The sequence below is a fragment of the Microtus pennsylvanicus genome, chromosome 9 (genome assembly GCF_037038515.1).
Source record: "Microtus pennsylvanicus isolate mMicPen1 chromosome 9, mMicPen1.hap1, whole genome shotgun sequence".
NCBI lineage: Eukaryota > Metazoa > Chordata > Mammalia > Rodentia > Cricetidae > Microtus > Microtus pennsylvanicus.
Window position 1 is genome coordinate 51,395,139 of NC_134587.1, and position 20,848 is coordinate 51,415,986.

Sequence of the window (20,848 nt, forward strand, 5' to 3'; positions counted from 1 at the left end):
AATGGATACCCTGGCACTTACCATAAATATATTAAATTTTAATCTTACCATCTTGAGTTATGTTAACATATGCATTTTAATCATAACTTATGATACACCCATCTGATCGGCACTGTAAGATGGAAATTAGCTTGTCTAGATGATTCCTATTTTTAAGCCAAGTAAAATGCACATCTTGAGAAAGCTATTGTATCTGTTTTCTCAAGGTTATATTATTACTCCTTAGATTTGTGTAGAATTCCTTATAACTTTTATGGGTCTTGCCTCAAAGAATTGCTTTGGAATACTGGGATTCTAGTTTTCCTTCTACTAACTTTGTTGTCACAGGGTGTTGATCACCTCTCTGAAACTGAGCTTTCCCAAACAACCACTAAGAGTTGTTACCCAGTTCAAATTTGATGACTTCATTGTATGTTTAACTATTAGACACAACCTGAGGTAGCTGGGTTTACAGTCGCCAATACATGTGTACACCTACTGGTGAGAAAACAAGGGTTGATTGTGTTCCAGAGGAACAAGAAATCGGTGCCTTCATTATTGTGTAACTGGAGATAAAATTTGTATGTTTTCTTGGAAAGTTGTAGAAAATTTCTTGGATATCTGGTGCTAATGTAAAAAAAAGGAGCAATACTTCATAAAATTGGTAAATTTTCAAGTAATAGTAGAAAACCTAGGCACATTTTATACTAAACTTAAAATTGGGGGAAGAGTTTATCTCAATGACTCCCTTTTAATGATACAAGCCCCACTATCTAATGAAATAAAATTAACAAAATCATAGAATATTCTGTTTTAATATTCCTTCACATGGATATAGAAATAATGTAAGCAAAACATTTTGAGGGAAGGCAGTAAAAGATAAATTAGTGAGATATAGTTTTAATAATTTGCTTTTATATTATCAAGGAGGTAAGATCATATTGATGAAAAAATAAAATTATCAGTTGGAAAAACCTGTCTTTCTGCTCCAGAGTTTTCTGAAAGCCTCTTTCATGTCTTTATTTCTCAGGCTATAAATAAAAGGGTTCAGCATGGGAGTGATCACTGTGTACATCACTGAAGCAATTATATTATTGTCATTGGTACTATTGGATGGGGGCAGAAAATAGAGACCAATAATTGCCCCATAGTAGAGAGCCACCACTGAGAGGTGGGAGCCACAAGTGGACAAAGCTTTGCAGATGCCCTTGGTTGAGGGAACCTGAAGAATGGTGAACCCAATACAGCCATAGGAAATGAGGATGCATAGAAATGGAAGCATAATGGCCGCCAAACCTGCTGTGAAGATTACCAGTTGGTTGATGGATGTGTCAGAGCAGGACAACTTGAGGAGAGCACCCAGATCACAGAAGAAGTGGGGGACAGTGTGGTCAGCACAGAAGGAAAGCTGGGCTAGGAGGAGAGTGTGCAAAAGAGCACAAGTAGAAGCTATGACCCAGGACACAGCTACTAGCATGGCACAAAGGCTCTGACTCATGATGGTGGTATAATGAAGAGGATGACAGATGGCCACATACCTGTCATATGCCATCAAAGTGATAAGGAAACTGTCCAGGTCAGCAAAGAATATAAAAAAGTATGTCTGTGCTACACACCCCTCATAGGTGATGGCTATATACTGAATCTGCCCTTTGGTTAACATCTTTGGGACAGTGACAGATGAAAAGGAAATGTCTGTGAAGGCCAAGTGGCTGAGGAAGAAGTACATGGGGGTGTGGAGGTGAGAGTCCAGCCTGATGAGCAGGATGATGAGCAGGTTCCCCAACACTGTGGTCAGGTACATGGCCAGGAATAGGGTGAAGAAGATGCCCCACTGCTCTGGTCTGATGGGGAGCCCCAGGAGAAGAAATTCAGACACAGTACTCTGGTTCTTGAGTCTCATGCTGTGTATCAGCTGAGGACAGCAATTGCTCGGGAAGATGGAGTAATAAGAAATGGTTGTGGCATATGATGATAGAGATGTTTGTTAAAGTCTTAGAGAATGTCTTCCATTGCATGTCTTTCTTTTACATCTCTCATGCTTTTCTGAAAATGTTGTGGAGGAAAAAATGTAGATTCAGGTATGCAGCCACTTTCTTTCTCAGTCTAATCCCAGAGTCTGTAAACAATAATATTTATAGTCAACATTTAATAAGTGTTTTCCTTATGTAGGATTGTAACAATGTGTGCATACTAATTATTCAATAGCTGTAAATCTATGGTCTAGGTACATGCTGTTATCATTTCTACTCTACAAATGGAATGGTTGAAGAAAATAGTCTTACAACCACAGAAGTAATACAGATCAAAGAGGGGTCATGAATCCAAGTGTCTTGACCCCATGTTTGTTTTTCTGAAGCAAAATAGTTTTCTAGTATCTGAAATCTAATGGCCCTTCGTAATTAAAGTTGGGATGATTTCTTCCTTCTTTAAATCCTGTTTGTCTATAATTAGTATTTCTATGTTGGTCCCTAGCTGTGGTCCAAAAATCAAGAAATCCAAAGAGAAAAATTAAAACAAATTCTTAGTATCTTTAATACAACCTAGAACATATTTATTTTCTAGCATATATCAATATAAATATCTATATTTTTAAAGAATAAAGGTATTTACTACAGTGTATAAAGGCATATTACAGCACAATGGTTACTATAAGAAACAAACAGAGGTAGTTACAAAGGTAAACCTGTAAGACAGTGGAAGGAAAGACAGAACATAAGCACAGACAAGCTTACAATAAATAGTTTACAATAGATAAAAGCAGTGGTGTAGGTCCGTGTGTAAATAAAGAATGGACTCCTTGATGAGTAACTCTGAGGCAGTTGTTGATCTACACAGCATACAGTGTATTTTTACCTCACATCACACAAAAAAAATCCTAGAATTGTTTTCTCTTTGGATTTCTTGATTGTAGTTCTTTGCAATTTGTGGGGTCCACTGTTATCAAGGTCAAGTCTTGCTGCTGAGCTATGCATGATGTAGTGTTTTTCTGAGCCTATCATAGTGGTTTTAACTGGGTGTGACAGCTGTTTTATCAACCAATTGATAATACATTAAACATTAAAGAGAGAAGCAAAATTTCAGAGCATCAGAGGCCCTGCCATTACTTTGTCAATGGGACTCAAAAGCAGCCTGGGTCCTTGGGATGTGACTCTATGAAAGGAAGGGTGGAACTATGAGACTAAAAAAGGCAGAGTCAGAATATGTGTGAACACTCCCATTTAGTCTCCTGGATATTTGTGAATGGTATACTCTGTTGCTTTGTCCTAAAGCGTGAGAACTTTATACATAGATTGTCACATGTATAATCCAAATCTGATTCCAGAATTTTAACTGAGTATAGGAAATGTATAATGAAACATTTTTATGCTTCTTTTAATCATTCATATTTTCGAAGTCATTTTATCCCTCAAGTAAACAAGTAAAAAATCTCACCTATGTAGTGTAATTTTCATTGCAGCCTTGAGTTTTCCACATCCCTGCCCCAAATACTATCTTCAGTAGGATGCTATAATGCAAAATTATTTCAACAAAAGAAAAGAGATTTTTAAGTTCCAAGGAAATGTTAAGTTTAAAGAAAATATTATGACACACATTGTTCCTGAGATGGAATAGATGAGAATGGAGCATTTATGGGGTGATATTTAGATGGAAGAACAATGGAAATGCTTTCCTTAAAGTAAGAAGGATGGAGAGAGATATAGGGCTTAGAAAGCAGAGGCCACGGATAGTGAGGGAAAATTTACCATTTTATTGGTTTGGTTTAGGTGAGTTTTACAGAACTGAATAGTAGAAACAACTGCACTCGTGATAAAATATGACAAAAACTTTACACCGGGGTCTATTAAAGTTCTACTCACTTGTTACTCAAATCTCTCAATAGGCATTATGAATCTCATTTCAGAAAGAACACTGGGACTTTTTTCTTGCATAATATTACAGCACTAGCTTGTTTTGAACCTATGGTTCGATTTCAGAACTGTCTGTCTTCCCATCAAAAGCCTTCAGCAACTGCATGATCAAGTAAGATCATAATTGCTGCCTGATAACACTCAAGGTTTCCAAGAAGTGTTCGAAGAATTTAAGGTTCAGTAAAATCTTTGAACCCAAGATTTGTGCCTTGATGATGATATTAATACTACAAATAAATTAGGTTAGCTACCATTTATTAGCCATATACTCTGTTGTATAATATAAACTAGACATATAGTTTCCATCGTAGTTTAACATGATTACAGAAAAAGACATGAGGGTAAGAGCACTAATTGCTCTTCTGGGGAAACTGAGTTGGGTTCCAGAATCTACATGGATCCTCACAATTGTCTGTAACTCTGGTTTCATGGAATACAACACCACTTTTTAGCTTTCTTGGCACCAGGCATGAAAGTAGTGCATGGACATACATGAAAGCAAAAGACTCATACACATAAAATAAATTTAAAAGTTTAAACACATTATTCTAGCTTAACCAATTGAAAACTAAAGCTGAAAGAGTTTAAATAATTTGCCTAAGCCCATATATCATTATAATGATGAGAGGACATTTAATCCCTGACTAGTCTAAATACAAATCCATGCTACCAACCAGTATGCTTGATCCCTTCTAGAAGAGTATGCAGGGATGGAATAAACACTCCTCATTATTAAGGCCATTGGCTTCAATAAGCCCTCTGAGATAAACAGAGAGTTGAAGATGTCCACTACCTAACCTATAATGATAGCTGACTGAGAACTGAAATTTCCTGGTCAATTGATAAAACAGGTCTGTTTATTTTTATTTGTGTATGTGCATATGTTTGTATATATGTCATATAAGTACAGTGCCCGTGGGAGTCAGAAAAAGGTGTTGGATCATCTGGAGCTAGAGTTACTTGAAACCAAACTCTAGTCCTTTGGAAAATCATCAAATGCTCTTAAATACTGAACAACCTCATGGCTAATTTTCTTACTGGGCTTTCTAGTTTCCACCAAGAAGGGAAAGTTTAAAGCCAATGTAAATCTACCAAAAATAATATGTATCCAGTAAGATAAATATTTGAAAAGTTGTAACAAAAGTGTGTTGTGGAAAATTGTATATAGGTATGTTTTAACTACTCACAAAAATGGATTATTAATTGTTGATATTCACACAGAAGGGATGTACATCAAATATCCAATAACAAGTTGAAAAAGGTATAACATTTTACCAATCAGAAAGATACAAACTTTAAATTATTATTATTATGTTTCCTGGGGTTACTTGAGATTCACAACATTTTCCTTATATAATTATATTAATCATCTAAAAGATTTTATAACTGATTATTAACATGTCCACATGCATTTTAAATTAAAATTTAAATGTAATTGGAGTTAAAGATGGTTATGATCTGAACAACTGACATAACTCTTTACCCTCAACTTCTTTCCCAGGCCTTTAGGACCAGCTATAGATCTCTGTCTCTCTCTCTCTCTGTGTCTCTCTCTCTGTCTCTCTCTCACACACACACACACAGAGTCAGAGACATAGACAGAGAGAGACAGAGAGAGAGAGAGAGAGAGAGAGAGAGAGAGAGAGAGAGAGAGAGAGAGAGAGAGAGAAATGTTTATGTTTTGGGTATAGCCCTACAAATACTGCCCTTACCAAACTCAGGGTGAGCTTGGCAACTCAAACATTGCCAGTTCCATGACTTTGTTATTCATGTTTCTCAAAAGACTGAGAGCCAGATGGAGAGAGAAGTCATAATACCACACCTAACGTGAGGAAGCGCCACACTTTCTGTTTCACCAGCTCCAAGGTAGCAACAGAAGGACTCCTCTTTATCAGACACGTTGTAAACCCAGGAGACTACTGACAATTGTCTGTTGACAGACAATTAGGGATCCTTCATTGTATGCTTCTTAATATTCCCTGTGGACGTGGACATTTGCTACATACAAAGACAGCAATCCTCTTTGGGAAAACTAATAAGTATTCAATCGTTTTCATATTAATTCACTTATTAAAATTTTTATAACCATGTGCTATTTACCCATCAGAAGAAGTCTTGAGGGGGATAATATTGTCCATCTTTTCTGAGCTTAAGAATGGCTGAAAAAATTCTCAAGTGGGTTTTCAAATCCAGATACATCAACTTCAAACTCAAAGTTTATGTGCCTTTATGTCACAATATCTCCTTGATAAGCTCTATTGCTTAGGGGATACTTCATTCCCACTTTCAGTTTGGAACTGAGAGGAAAGCTGCTACCAATCATTGGGGACACAAACACTTGCCAAGGAATGGAACTTTTTCTTACTACAGGAACACCTGAATACATGTAAAGACTTTCCCCCCTTTTTAACCTTTTATCTCTAACACATTTTGATGATGTATGTAATATTATATTTTAGAAAATGATACATAAATGTGCATTTTGAAAGCTACGTGCTTAATTTTAAAAATAAACTAAATTCTTTACATTTTGAAAGTTTTGTATTTGGGTATTGCATTTATATTATTTCCATTCCACTTTCCTCCAATTCCTGCCATGGCCATTCCTGATTCCTTCTCAAATTCATGACCCTTTCTTTAATTATTGTTATATTATATATCATATATACATATAAAACTGACTGAGTTAGTATGTGGCCAAAGATGATAACTTGGGATTTAAAGACTGAGTCTCCTTTCCTCAGCAGTGATTAACTGTCTGCAGATCTTTATCTAGGGGTATGGCCTCAGAAGTTCCCCTACCTTGTTGGCATATGTGGTAGTTTCAATAAGAATGGTCTCTGTAGCATCATATGTTTGAAAGCTTTGTCATTAGGGAGTGACACTACTTGACAGGGATAGGAAGATGTGATCTTGTTGGAGTAGGTGTTGCCTTGTTGGAGAAAATGTGTCACTGGGGCTGGGTTTTAGGGTTTTAAATGCTCAAGACAGATCCAGTGTCTCACTCTTCCTGCTTCCTGTAAATTTGGATGTAGAGCTTTCAGTACCTCTCTAGAGCCATGCCTACCTGTGTGCTACCACACTTCCTGCCATAATGACAATGGCGTAACCTCTGAACTTAAGCAAGCACCAATTAAATGAATTCTGTTATAAGAGTTTTTGTAGTCATGGTGTCAGCATTTCAACTGGCATTGTCATCTTTGACCCACTATTATACTTAGTGTCTATGCAGAGATCATAAAACTCAGTGTGAAAAAAATCTTTAAAACCAATTCCCTACAATCAAAATGAATGAAATACGACAAAGTGGAGTGAAAGCAATAGTATTTAATTTATTCTTTCACTCATTCATTAATTTACTCATCAGTAAAATGTGTAACTACTGTATGACAACGGTTGTGAGGTAAAGTGAGCAATTTAAGGGGTTAAAGCGACATAGGTTTGCAAAGTTATAAGTAAGCAGACACTTGTGAGGATGGAAAAAGAGTGTGACACATCCAGTGTGGAAGTAGAATAGCTATTTATTAGAACAGCAGAGTCAAAAGGAAAAGCATCAAGAGGGAATCAGTGACATACTTAAAAAACAATTACAAGAATGTTTAAGAGATCAAAAAGATGTATATGGCCTAGGAAATATGTTCAAACAAAAATTTGAGGTATCGGTAAGAGTCCATGCTGAGTTATTGACACTTTGATCAAAAGAAAGTAAAGACCTATGAAAATATTTGATCACAAGATTGAAATAGTCATTTTAAAAGCCAATGAATACTTCAAAATATGTATGATGTACAGAGAAAATGGAATGGATGGAGAAGGAAAATAAAGACAATAGTAAGGAGACTGTGTAGAATGCGGTAAGAGTCTAGTCTTTAGATTATGGAAATCTAAAGGAGAGTGATGTTAGAACTATATTCATTTCAACATTCTTCAAATTATTGTTATTATTATTATTACTATTAATCATTGCATATGTCCAAGAATCTTTAAAAAAATGTACAAGGTTTAGGGAGTCCAGAGGTTATAAGGTTGATAAGGCTTCTCACCATGTTTATATTCAGTAAGCAGTTGCTGGGAATTGGAGTCTTTTTGGTGAAACTATATACAAGTTTATCAGGGTACTCCAAGGATACAGCATTTTTTTCATGCGGGTGTGAGCATTTGGGGGATAGTGTTGCCCTTAAATCACTTATGAAATAAGTAGCCCTAATGAAATCCCTGATTTATTAAGCTACATGCATGGAATAATTTTGTCATTTAGGCCTCAGTGTCCTATCTGGGATGAATAGACATTTATTCACATCTTCTCCTGGAAAGTCAAACAACATGGAAATAAGTCCAAGAAGTTTTAATACCTTTACATAGATACACATGGATCAAACATAAGAAGAAATTGGTAGACAGATTGATATATTATGGAAAGAGACAAAAGTTAGGGCTAGAGAGATAGACCAGTGATTTAGAGCACTTAGTACTCTTGCAGAGGACCTGGGTTCTGTTTTTAGCACCCGTATGATACACCCATATGACAGCTTGTATTTATCTGTTACTCCAATTCCAGGGGATACAACACATTTTTCTGACCTCCATGGGCAAAATGTAAATGATAAATATATGAAAAACTTGGGCACACACACTAATAAATATTTTAAATGGTATCTTAAAGTTGTCTTGATTTGCATTTCCCTGATTGCTAAGGAAGCTGAGCATGACCTTAAGTGTCTTTTTGGCCATTTGAAAAATGAAAAAGACATAAAACGTCATTATCCATCAACATGAAAAAAAGAAGAGATTGCCTAAAATGAAATGAGATGAATAGGGAGTGTTTTAGATATTGTGTAACTGGAGGTTCTCTTCCATCCACCAGTTACCAAATAAGGACTCAGAGTGTTAATATTAATTATATATGTTTGGCCAATGGCTCAGGCTTATTAATAACTAGTTATTATGTTTAAATTTATAAATTTCTGTTAATCAAAGTATTGCTGTATGGTTGTAGCATTACTGGTCTGCTGACATGTTATTCCCTGGATTGCTGGATGGTGTCTCTCTTGACTCTGCCCTGCTTTATCCCTGTATTCATTTTGGCTTTCCTGCCTTGCTGTATTCTGTCTGGGTATATTCCACCTTAGCTTTATTTATCAATCAATGAGAGCCACACATATTCATAGAGTAAAGAATGGCATCCCACATCATTTCCCCTTATCTGTCTAATCAAAAAAGTTTTAACTTTAACACAGTAAAATTAATATTAAAAAACAGTTATTCAATCTGAATGCTTTGTTTGAGATCTAAGATGGCTTTTATTATGGCTCACCATTCATTTTTTGGAGTTAAAATTTATATTGTTGTTCAAATTTTCCTACCTTGAATGAATAAATTCAGCTTTAGAATTTCTACTGTTTCAACCTAATACGTTAAATATTTTGTAATGTAATACCCTTACCTGGGTTGTACAATCAGTTATGCTACTCATTACTATATTAACAATGAACAGTTTACTATTATAATGAAAATATTAATTAGTTCTATTTTGAACATTTATGTATGTTTTATGAATCCCTGGAAATTGACACAGAATGAATATAGAATCATGATTGATAGATGGTCAGTTACAGATGTTTAAGTATCAAGTACATTGCACTCCATATGTTCTTTAGAAAGGATTCCCAACACATAAGCCTGCCTTTTGAACAACATGCATCTGGACTCTCTAGCAGTGTCTGGTGGCAGTAAGGCACATGGAGAACAGACAATTTTCTCTTAAATTCAGCCTGGATAGGTATCAGGTTGCAGGATTAACAAGAAACTAAAGTCCTTTTTAGCTTTGCTTTTGAAGTCCTTTCCAGTCCAGTAGAACATTCTAGTTCCGGTCTCAGAGCAGTAGCAACTAACCGTGCATCCAAGAAAGTGCTTAACAAAAGAAGTAACCACGTTTCTAAATAACCTACTGTCTGCTGATGTGGTGAACAAATTACAAAGCATTGTTGTCCACAGGAATCTGCATCTGCCTCAATAATTTAGATGTAACACCTGCTTATGCTTGTATTGTGGCAGCAAGAATGAATGAAATTGTAGGGCTGTGAAGTAAATTTGGAAAAAAAAACACTACATCTACTGAGAGATAAAAATAACAAAAAAGTATATTTTCTACTTTTTTCTCAAGAAGACACTCATTTTGAATGAAATTATTATATGTAGATTCTATTTTATGTTATTATTTCAAAATTTCAATAGTCAGTTCAAAAAATTTCAACCTTGAGTTATTGGCATACTATATTAGACTTAGAATTCAATGTGAAAATACACAAACATATGTCACTTCAATCATCACTCAACATATTATCTTTATACCTGTTTTTATATGATCTCTTATTTGATGAGAACAAATACCTTTAAATAAAAAATACTGTAAAATTCCTCCATTTGTTTCAATGTGACATAGTGGGTGCTAAGACCGATGGTATCTCTAAGGACCTCCATATTTCAGTTCAGAATTTAAAAAATATATATATATAGGCTCACAGCCAAATGAGATAGATATTATCAATTTACCTTTGTAGAAGTTAGCTCCATTTGGTAAATTGCCAATCTAGATAAAAGAAAGCTTATATTTTTATTTATTATAAAGGAAAAATTCATGAAATAGGAACAAGGTCAGCTGTGCTGTGTGGAAACCACAGAGAGGGAGCATCTGGGACTACCACCCATTTTTCTCTGGGTCCCAGAAAGCCACACCCTAACTTGATTCCACATCTTGAAAATAACTAGTTAACAAAGCTTCCCCAACATACTTTGAGTCAGAAACCCTGAAAAATAGGCATGAGTTATAATTTTTTAAACCTTCAAGAAGACCCAACTGGTATGATATGTCCATACCAGCTCAAATATGAGAAAACAGGAAACAATTGCTTTATTGTCTGGGGCTGATCTGGGAGTGGAAGAGCTTGTTCAGAAGGCATAAGGGTTTGCCCATGGAGAGCTCATGCTGTTGATGACAAAATAACAAGCAGGGACTTCGTGGCTAACAAAGACTTTTCCTTTCTGGTTCCCTCTAGGAAAATGTAATTCAGAGTCCAGAATGAACCAAACTGAAGGTAAGAGTGATAACCAAAGTCTCTTGCTTCTGAACTCTAAGACATTTTGTGGTGGTGGTGGGATACATATGTGGTGGGTGTCAGTGGGTACACATGATGCACACACATGTGTATAGAGGCCAGAGTTCAATGTAGGGGTGTCTTCCTCGGATAATTTCCCAGCATTTTTTAAGACAGGGTTTCTCATTGTAATTGACGCTCACTGATTGGCTAACCCAAGAGACACTGTGTCTCCACTTCCCAGTGCTGGTACTAAAAGCAAACACTATTAAGTTCAGTAGCTTTTTTGATTATTAATTCTTTGAGAGTTTCATTTGATGTACCTTAAATTCTCTTCAATTTCACCCCAGATCTACCCCCATTCCACACCAACACAAATATGTGTACTCAATTTTTTTAAAACTCATCACGTCTCATTGGTGCTACCTGTATACTTTTAGGTGTGTGACCATCCACTGCAGTGTTGAAGCTACCAGGGGCACAGCCTAAAGAAAACCAAATCTTCTTCTTCTGGAATATATACCATCCACTGCAGTGTTGAAACTATTAGGGCCACACCACTAAGGAAAGCCAAATATTCTTCTGGAAGATATCAGTTTCTAAGATCTCCAAGTAAGATTTCATTCCCACACCTACCCCAATGCTGGGATTTTGTCTGGCTTCAACTTTTTAAGTCTTGTGCATGATGTTTCAAACACTGTCAATTTTTTTGTAATTGCCCTGTTGTGTCCATAAGAACCAAAGACTGTGGGTGACCACAAGCATGTATGTTCACGGTGTATGTGCATGAACACACAGAGGTCAGAAGAGCGCAGTGGATCTACTAGCTCCAGAGTTACAGAATGTTGTGAGACACCATGTGGGCTCTGGAAACTGAGTCTGGGTCCTCTGTAAGAGAAGTTGTGCTCTCCATTACTGAGTCATTCCTCTAGTCCCAAATTAAATTTCTGATGTTTAACATTTTTTTTATTGAGAAAAGGAAAAAAAAGTATCCGCCTCCTCCCAGCCTCCCATTTCCCTCCCCCTCCTCTCACCCCTCTCCCCCTCCCCCAAACTCCTCTCCCCCTCCCTCTCCAGTCCAAAGAGCAGTCAAGGTTCCCTGCCCTGTGGAAAGTCCAAGGTCCACCCCTCTCCGTCCATGTCTAGGAAGGTGAACATCCAAACTGGCTAGGCTCCCACAAAGCCAGAACATGAAGTAGGGTCAAAACCCTGTGCCATTGTCCTTGGCTTCTCATCAGTCCTCATTGTTCGCCATGTTCAGAGAGTCCGGTTTTATCCCATGCTTTTTCAGTCACAGTCCAGCCCCATTGTCTCAGTGGGTGATGCACCCCTCGTGGTCCTGACTTCCTTTTTCAAGTTAAAGTAAACAGGAGTTCGGAGGTCTGCAGCTGGAGAAAGTATGTAAAATTTAGTTCCAATTATGGGGATATTCAGGATCACTAGTCCATTTGCTTCCCAACTTCCAAATTTTTGTTACTATTATTACTCTACTCTTCATGGGTTTTGTCTCTTAAAATCACTTATAGAATATAATCAGGTGAGTGAAATTGGACCAGTGCTTTTTATTCATAATCAGAATCATAAGAAACTTTTAAGAAAGTATTAGACACTTTTACACTTCTTTAGTGAAGGAGCTTTGAGCAGAGGGACCTTGTTACATGGAGGCAGACGCATCTCCCTAGAAAGCGTATTTTACTGCAGACCCATGGCTCCAATTCTTCTCAATGCTTTGATCCTTAACACAGTTCCTCATGTTGTAGTGGCCTCTAACCATAAAGTTATTTTGTTGTTAGTTCACAATTGCATGTTTGCTATTGTTGCGAATCATAATGTAAATATCTGACATACAAGCCATATGATATGCAATCCCAAAAGCATTCTGACCCACAGGTTGAAAACTGCAGACATAGATTGTCATTATCGATTAGTTACAAGAGTTTTTAAGGTATAAAGAAAACAATAAAACATCCTATATTTTATGGAGCCTAGTGCTGCACTAATTTTGTCTGTTCTAATAAAGACAGAGGGGAATTGGGTATCATATGTGTTCACTAACAAGGCTCTGGGGAACTCTGTTTCCTGACTTCTTGGATCTTTAGACATTTAAAGTGAATTTGTTCACCCTCTTCTAGGGATTCAGGAAGAGGGGCCTCTGTCTCTATCAAGCCAGGCTTCAAAATGAAAATATAAAATACCCCAGAATTCCTCAAAATTTTGTCCAGGCAGAATCAGAATTTGTCTCATATCATTATAAGTTTTCAACAAAGAAGCTCATCTTTCCGAATTTTCTCTTCAAGCAGATGAAGGTAGTTATGAGTGATTCTGCCTTCCATTCAGATATTACATAGACTTGTCGTTGAATCTTTTGTTTACTTTTTGGACTTCTCATCTAGAACGTTGATAAACTTTTCTTGAAGCTTCTATTCCTTCTATAGTTTTTAATCTCCATTGAATAATTTGACTTTTGTCTTGGTCTATTTGCTGTTTATATTTTAAATTTTTTTATTCAGAACCCCAATTCCAGACAATCCCATTAAATCTTTCTTTTCAGGAAGATTATGATTATCCTTTTTCATAAATACTTTTGCATGGCTTTCTTCTCAGCAAACAAAATGGCAGTGAGCACAGGAATTTGACTAAAACTGTTGTGGCTGTCAGGTCTTTCTTGTGGTACTCTTACCATAAGGCTCACACCATCTCACACTTGTTGACTGACATATTAGAGCAAGAGGTAGTGGTGGTAAGTAAAGGGACTTGCTTGATTTGGATGAGAAGAAGTGAACAAATTATGGAAATTGCTCATTGATGTTTCAAAGATATATTGAGATTTCTGAGGCCAAGTTTCTAAGAACAATAATAAAACTTTGTAAGAAAATGTAAAACCAAGAAACAGAGCATAAGGTGCTAACACAAAGTACTGAGGAGACTAACAAAGACAGAAAGTAAAAACGTGGCTCTGCAAGGCCAAAGATTTCTGAGTGGGCAAGAACAGCCACAAGCCTGTTGATTTAAGTTCATTACTTAGAAGCTACATGGTGGAAGGAGAGAACTGACTTTTCTAAGTTGTTCTTGTGCTTCTACACAGGTACATACACAAGCACACATATGCATGCCTGAATATACACAGAGAGACACACGCACACAGAGAGAGAAAGAGATGCATACATGTACACACACAATAAATAAATATTTTTTAATGATTTTAAGGAAGATATTTGGGTTTATTTAAAGGAGTGTGAGAGTTTACCCAGGTGAACATTTTGTTGCCATAGCAATTGACTGATTGATGCGTTTTATACTCGCATTGGTAGTAAAAGACTTGTTTTTCTCTCATATAACTTGCAGGTGCTTGGCATGGTTCATTGGAAATAAAGACAGGACCTGGAAGCTAGGGAATCATGGAACTATCTGCCACCTTGCATCCTTCTTTGTCTTGAATAAATTATAATCCATTGGGTCTTAGTAGAGTATTTCCCTTTCAGAACATGTTATTTGAATGTGCTCAGTAACTGGAGTCTTTGTAAAGATCCACAATACCCATCATGATATTATGTCATAGACAAAATTTTTGTGACTCCTAATTTCTCATAAAATTTTTGATATCCTGAGATGTGTCGGTTAATTTAGTTAGTATACTTCAGAGGTTGATATATATAATCATTCTCAGATTCTCCTTTTAGAAAAGTTTAAAATTTTCACTTTGAAATCTAATGACTATTTTAGGAAATATCCTTTGGTCTGCAGATAGGTTTCTGTTTAGGTGTGAACTCTGATTAAAGAAAATCATCTACAGAAAGATGGTTGTGCTGTTGACAGACAACCCAAGGACTGATATTTTCCATCTGGAGAAGTGGTCAAAGTAGAGAGAATGAATCACTCCACAGCCCTTGACTATGAAGTGGGTAATCATGAATGTTTGGTAAAGGCAACATTTTTGCACATTTTTGGATAATATTCCAAAAGAATGTACAATTTGGATCATGTTCATATAGCCATAAAAATATCCTAGTGTAATAATAGAGCTGATAGGACTTTATAAACCTAGTCTAAGCTGGGTAGTAAGAGAATTGACTGTGCCTAGACCCTTACTGGGAGAGATCTCCTGGTATCACAGACTGAACTGGGGGGAAAAGAGAGGAGAGATGGAAAATATAGAATTCCTCAGAAAGAACGAATAAAAGGAAGTAAGAACTGGTGGCAAGAACCATCAGGACTGGGGAGTAGATCATTTAAATATAGACATGGGTATGTGAAGGTTGAAACCCAGTGCCTGAAGCTTAAGTATCAACCCTACACTCTGACTATCTTTTCTGACCTCCAGGATCTGTAGGCTCATGGACAACCAATCCAGCATCTCAGACTTTTACCTGCGAGGAATATCAGGGTTTCCAGAGCAACGGTGGCTACTCTATGGGATGTTCCTGTGTATGTATCTTGTCACCTTGACTGGGAATGTGCTCATCATCCTGGCCATTGGCTCTGACCCACACCTCCACACTCCTATGTACTTCTTTTTGGCCAACCTGTCCTTTGCTGACATGGGTTTAATATCATCTACAGTGACCAAGATGTTGTTTAATGCTCAGACTCAGCGCCATACCATCTCCTATACTGGTTGTCTCATCCAGATGTATTTCTTCCTGATGTTTGGTGATCTAGACAGTTTCTTCCTGGCTGTGATGGCCTATGACCGCTATGTGGCCATCTGTCGCCCTCTCCATTATTCCACAACCATGGATACCCAGTTCTGTGCCCTGATGCTTGCCCTGTGCTGGGTCCTCACCAACGTAGTTGCTCTGACTCACACTCTCCTCATGGCTCGACTGTCTTTCTGTGTTGTTGGGGAAATAGCTCACTTTTTCTGTGACCTTATTCCTGTTCTGAAGCTATCATGCTCTGACACATATGTCAATGAGCTAATGATTTCTGTCTTAGGAGGCACAGTACTCATGGTCCCCTTTCTATGCATTGTCATCTCCTATGTCCATATTGTATTTGCTATCCTGAGGGTTAGAACCCCTTGGGGGGGGGCACAAAGGCCTTTTCTACCTGTAGTTCCCACCTCTGTGTGGTCTGTTTTTTCTATGGGACATTGTTCAGTGCCTATTTGTGCCCACCTTCTATAGTCTCAGTAGAAAAGGACATTGTAGCTGCTGCAATGTATACAGTAGTGACTCCCATGTTGAACCCCTTCATCTATAGCCTAAGAAACAAGGACATGAAAGAGGCTCTAAGGAAGCTCCTCTGTCAGAGGCAAATTTTCTCTTCCTAAATATAATGTTTAATGAAGGGACACGTCTATGTTAAACAAGTTTCTTTTAATTTGGTGTTGTGTACATACTTGCCACCAGGTTGATTTCTAATTACTTAACCTCACTAGACTTTAGCCTTCCCTAATATAAAGTAAAGATTATAGAAAATAAGTTGTTTATTTACTTTTTTGCTTATTTATTTATTCTTTTCTCCATTCTGTCTTCTTATTTGACATAGTGCTTTTTTTGAGACAAGGTTTTTCAGTGTAGCCTTTCCTGTCCTGGAACCCACTCAGTAGACCAGGCTGGCCATGAACTCACAGAGATTCTCCTGCCTCTGCCTCCTGAGTGCTGGGATTTAAGGTGTGTGCCGCCACCACCTGGCTGAGATAGAGCACTGATGTACAACTCAGGCTAACTTTACATTCATTCTGTTGCCTGAATTGGCCTTTAGCTCACAACTTCTTCCCTGTCTCAGTCTCCTGTGCAAAGTTTGTAGTCATGAATATCAACACTCAGTTTAGTAGTTTCTATTTAATAAGATGAGTTGGACGATTGAGTAAGATAAGCAAGGAAGTGCATCTGATGCAACAGCAAATGTGGTAGACACCAACAACTGAGAGCTATTGGTACTATGAATGTCATTCTTCATATGTACCTCCATCCAGAAGTAAAAAACTATTTTCTGAGATCCATTTGCTCAACAAGTAGAATATTTTTTCTATGCCTAAAGCTAAGTAAAAGTTCCTACACTAATATTTCACTCTAAATTATTAGCTTATCACTTGTTGCATTTGTCCTGTTCATAGGAATATGTAGAATTTAAGAGAAAATAAAGAATGGGTGTTACATTCCAGGAAATCCAGAATAGGTAAAGAATTTCCCATCACTATGAACTCAGTATTTAGATTTCTCTGCTGGCTAAATGTCATTTTATAGCTTGGAAAGATTTTCCCAGGAATGTTGTTACACTGTGTTACAATGCTTCTGCTCATTGCTGTTCAGAAATGTTTATTTCAGAGGCTGAAGAGATGGTTCATTAGACAGAGCACTGTTCTTTTAGCAAACCCAGGTTCAGTATCCAGTACTTAATATGAATATTAGTGGCAGAGTAATGACTGCCGTGCCTATGTGAAAATGACCAACTCATTTGGGGAGATGTCTGTAAATTATCTTATATGAAATCCATTCTCTCTTATTAAATTTTAATAACCCCTGTGCTTCTGCAACAAGACAGATAGATCGCACCTGGCTTGGGCAAAGTCTTCTTCCTTTACCCAAATTTTCCCATCTTTGGAAACAGGCATTTGTCATATGTGAGTTCCTGTCTTAGGCATCTGGGGAGGAGAAGCTTTAAACCCATCATTGACTGCTGACCTCTGTAAAGAAAAGAGATTAGTGGAGAGAAATATACTTTCAGGCCCTGTGTCTCAATAGCCATACCTTTTGTCAGGATGCTTTATGAATAATTATGCTCCCAAAGGTTATAGTCTCCTATTTTAAAGGAGAGTAGAATCGCCCAAGTTGAAAATGTTTCTTCCGCTGGTTCAGAGTGTCACTTAGATCTAACATTCTCAGCATATGCATCAATTCTCAACATTCACCATGTCACAAGCTCTTTTCAGTAATTGCCAATAGCAACAAGCCACAAACATAATTTTTCCACATCATTGGTCAATACCAACTCTCCAATTATCTTTTTCTTTTCTTTTTTTGGGGGGGTGGGGGGTTTCTAGACAGAGTTTCTCTGTAGTTTTTGGTGCCGGTCCTGGAACTAGCTCTTGTAGACCAGGCTAGCCTCGAACTCACAGAGATCTGCCTGCCTCTGCCTCCCGAGTGCTGGGATTAAAGGCGTGCACCACCACCGCCCGGCTTCCAATTATCTTTTTCTTTACTATAATTTTATATTTTGTCGGTCAGTACCAACTCTCCAATTATCTTTTCCTTTATCATAATTTATATTCTTTTCAGTCAGTACCGAAATATTTAGCACCATTGGTCAATGCCAGATCTTTTCTCTCATGATCTTTTTTTTTTTTTTTTTTTTTTTTTTTTTAATTGGTGAATAAACATTTAAACTTCTTTAATGTTTCAACAACTACAGGATGAAGATTTTCCTTAAGACAATTACATGGATGTGTTGGCAGCTAGACTCAGCATGTTGACCATCATGGTTTGCTGCTGGACATAGACAAGACCACTTCAAAGTAAATCTCAGATTCCCTGTGTAAGAATGCAAACAGCTGGTTTCTGAAGGCAGGGGAGATACCATGATCACGAAGGTGGTTTTCCCAGGGCGAGGCTTATCCATTGCACTCTCATGATCTTATACGCAGCTGTAAATATCAGGTCATTATCGGTAAGATTATAGTACTGTCAGAAGAATCTGTGACAGACTTTTCTATATCTATCACTTTATCTAGTTCTAGAAGCTTATGTAATACAAGATATTAGAACTGAGAGGCTTCTTTTTTAATACATCTTTTCTCATTTTGCAAAGCTATCTCCATTCCCACTCCCTCCCCTCATCCTACTTTCTCCACCTTCTCCCTACTCCATCTCTCCATCCATTCCTCAGAAAGGGTAATGCTTCCCATGGGGAGACAACAAAGTCTGACACTCCACTTTGAGGCAAGACCAAAGCCCTCCCTGCCTCTATCTAGGCTGAGCAAGGTATCCCTCCAAAAGAATGTGTTCCTAAATATCAGTTTGAACACTAGGAATAAATCCTTGTCCCTTTGTCAGTTGCTGTGAAAACTTCTTCAGCCAATGGCCTTTGAGATTGTGGACCTCTTTGGCATGGTTTTGGGTACTATAAAAACAGATGTAGAAACATGTGCACCCTCTCTCAGCTGCTGAATTCGGTTCCTGGTTCCTGCTCATGCAGAGGACTGTTGATCTATGAGTCTACCCCAAAATAAAGAACTCTTTATTATACTCTATTCTGAGCTAGTGTGGGGCTATTTTAGTGAAATCTTTTACATGTTAATTTGGAAAAGAGGTTCTGTGTTTGTTTCCACAGAAGATGAGAACCTGTGGATTCCTTCTAGATTAATGTGGTTTGATGGAACAAGACTCCTGAAATATCTCTGTAAACCCCTAAAAATACTTTACTCAACAAACTGCAGGGAACACTTTGGAGAAAACTATTCCAAAATTCCCAAAATGACTGTTTATAAATGTTTGTTTTCATTTTAAAAGTGTTGATTATATATAGTTAATGGTCACAGTTAAGGTGTTTCTTAAGATAAAAGGGGGGAATAGATGGGATGGGGTAATATGTAGATTAGTGTGAGCTTGCTCATACTAATAATAGTAATAGTGAGATTACTTGTGAGATATTATTTATAGATAATTTACATTAGTATAGATTCTTGTATATTGACACAAACTCAAATAATTGTTATATTAAATATGCTCCTATTTCTCTTTCCAATATTTGTGAACCTATGCAAAGTTACTTTTTCATATTACACACATGCATATTTATAACTCTGCTTAAATATTTTGTAAATTGATGCAATCTTAGAATATATTTATCATATTGCACTATACATTTCTACCTCTGATTAAGATACCTACACATTGTTTATATTTGCAGGTCATTGTCCTCATTTGCTGCACATTTGTTTAAGGATTGTTTAATGTTTTTAATATGAAACCTTTAAGCTATATAATCTTTAAGCTATATAGGTATTAAGAATCCTTTACAGTCAGTGGCCTCACAGACTGTCCAAGCCTCACAACTCTTCACTACATTCAATGGACCTAATTTGGTTCTACGGAGGTTTGCCTGATATAAGTCTAGAGTCAGTGAACTTCCACTAGCTCAATCGGCTGTTTCTGGGGGTATCACCATCAAGGTCTGGATTCCCTCCCTCTCTTGGGCTAGTCTCAGGTAGCTTGGCCCAGTGCTTTGCTGTAGATCTCTGTATCTGTTTCCAACAGTTGCTGTTTGAAGATTCTATGATGACAATTAAGGTGGTCATCAGTCTGATTACAGGGAAGGCCAATTTAGGCATCCTCTCCAGTGTTGATTAGGTTCTTAGCTGGGGTCATCCTTGATGATTTGGGGATTGTTTTCCAAGTGCTATGATTCTTGATAGCCCTTTAACTGCTCCTTCAATCAAGATATTTCTTTCCTTTCTCTCCCTCACTGTCCTACCCCCTTCTTTAGCATCCCATTCACTCATGTTCTCCTTCTTTTTCCCCTTCTCCTCTCCCTCTCCCATGATACCCTACCTTCTCCCCCCTAAATTTGCAGGAGATCTTATCTGTTTCCTATCCCAGGTGGATTCATGTATGTGTCTCTTAAGGTTCTCCTTGTTACATAGCTTCTCTGAGATCATGGACTATAGACTGATAATTTTTGCTTTACATCTGATATCAACTTATAAGTAAGTGCATACCATGTTTGTCTATCTAGATTTAAGTTACCTACCTAAGCATGTTTTTTTTCTAGTTCCATCCATTTGCAGGCAAATTTCAAGATGTTGTTGCTTTTACTGCTGAGTAGTATTCCATTGTGTAAATTTACTGCTGAGTAGTATTCCATTGTGTAAGTTTACTGCTGAGTAGTATTCCATTGTGTAAATTTACTGCTGAGTAGTAT

General features: G+C 37.2%; 2 protein-coding genes across 2 annotated transcripts; one reads left to right on the forward strand and one right to left on the reverse strand.

Moving 5' to 3' along the window:
* Positions 1 to 940: 940 nt before the first annotated feature.
* LOC142856832 (olfactory receptor 1J1) lies at positions 941 to 1,882 on the reverse strand. The gene has a single exon (XM_075984476.1). It carries the CDS (start codon positions 1,880 to 1,882, stop codon positions 941 to 943), a length of 942 nt encoding a protein of 313 aa, XP_075840591.1.
* Positions 1,883 to 15,309: 13,427 nt separating this feature from the next.
* On the forward strand, positions 15,310 to 16,256 carry LOC142856833 (olfactory receptor 1N1-like). Its single transcript, XM_075984477.1, is given in 2 exon segments — positions 15,310 to 16,005; positions 16,008 to 16,256. Coding segments are annotated over 2 exon segments (936 nt in total). The 5' UTR covers positions 15,310 to 15,318.
* The last annotated feature ends 4,592 nt before the right edge of the window (positions 16,257 to 20,848 follow it).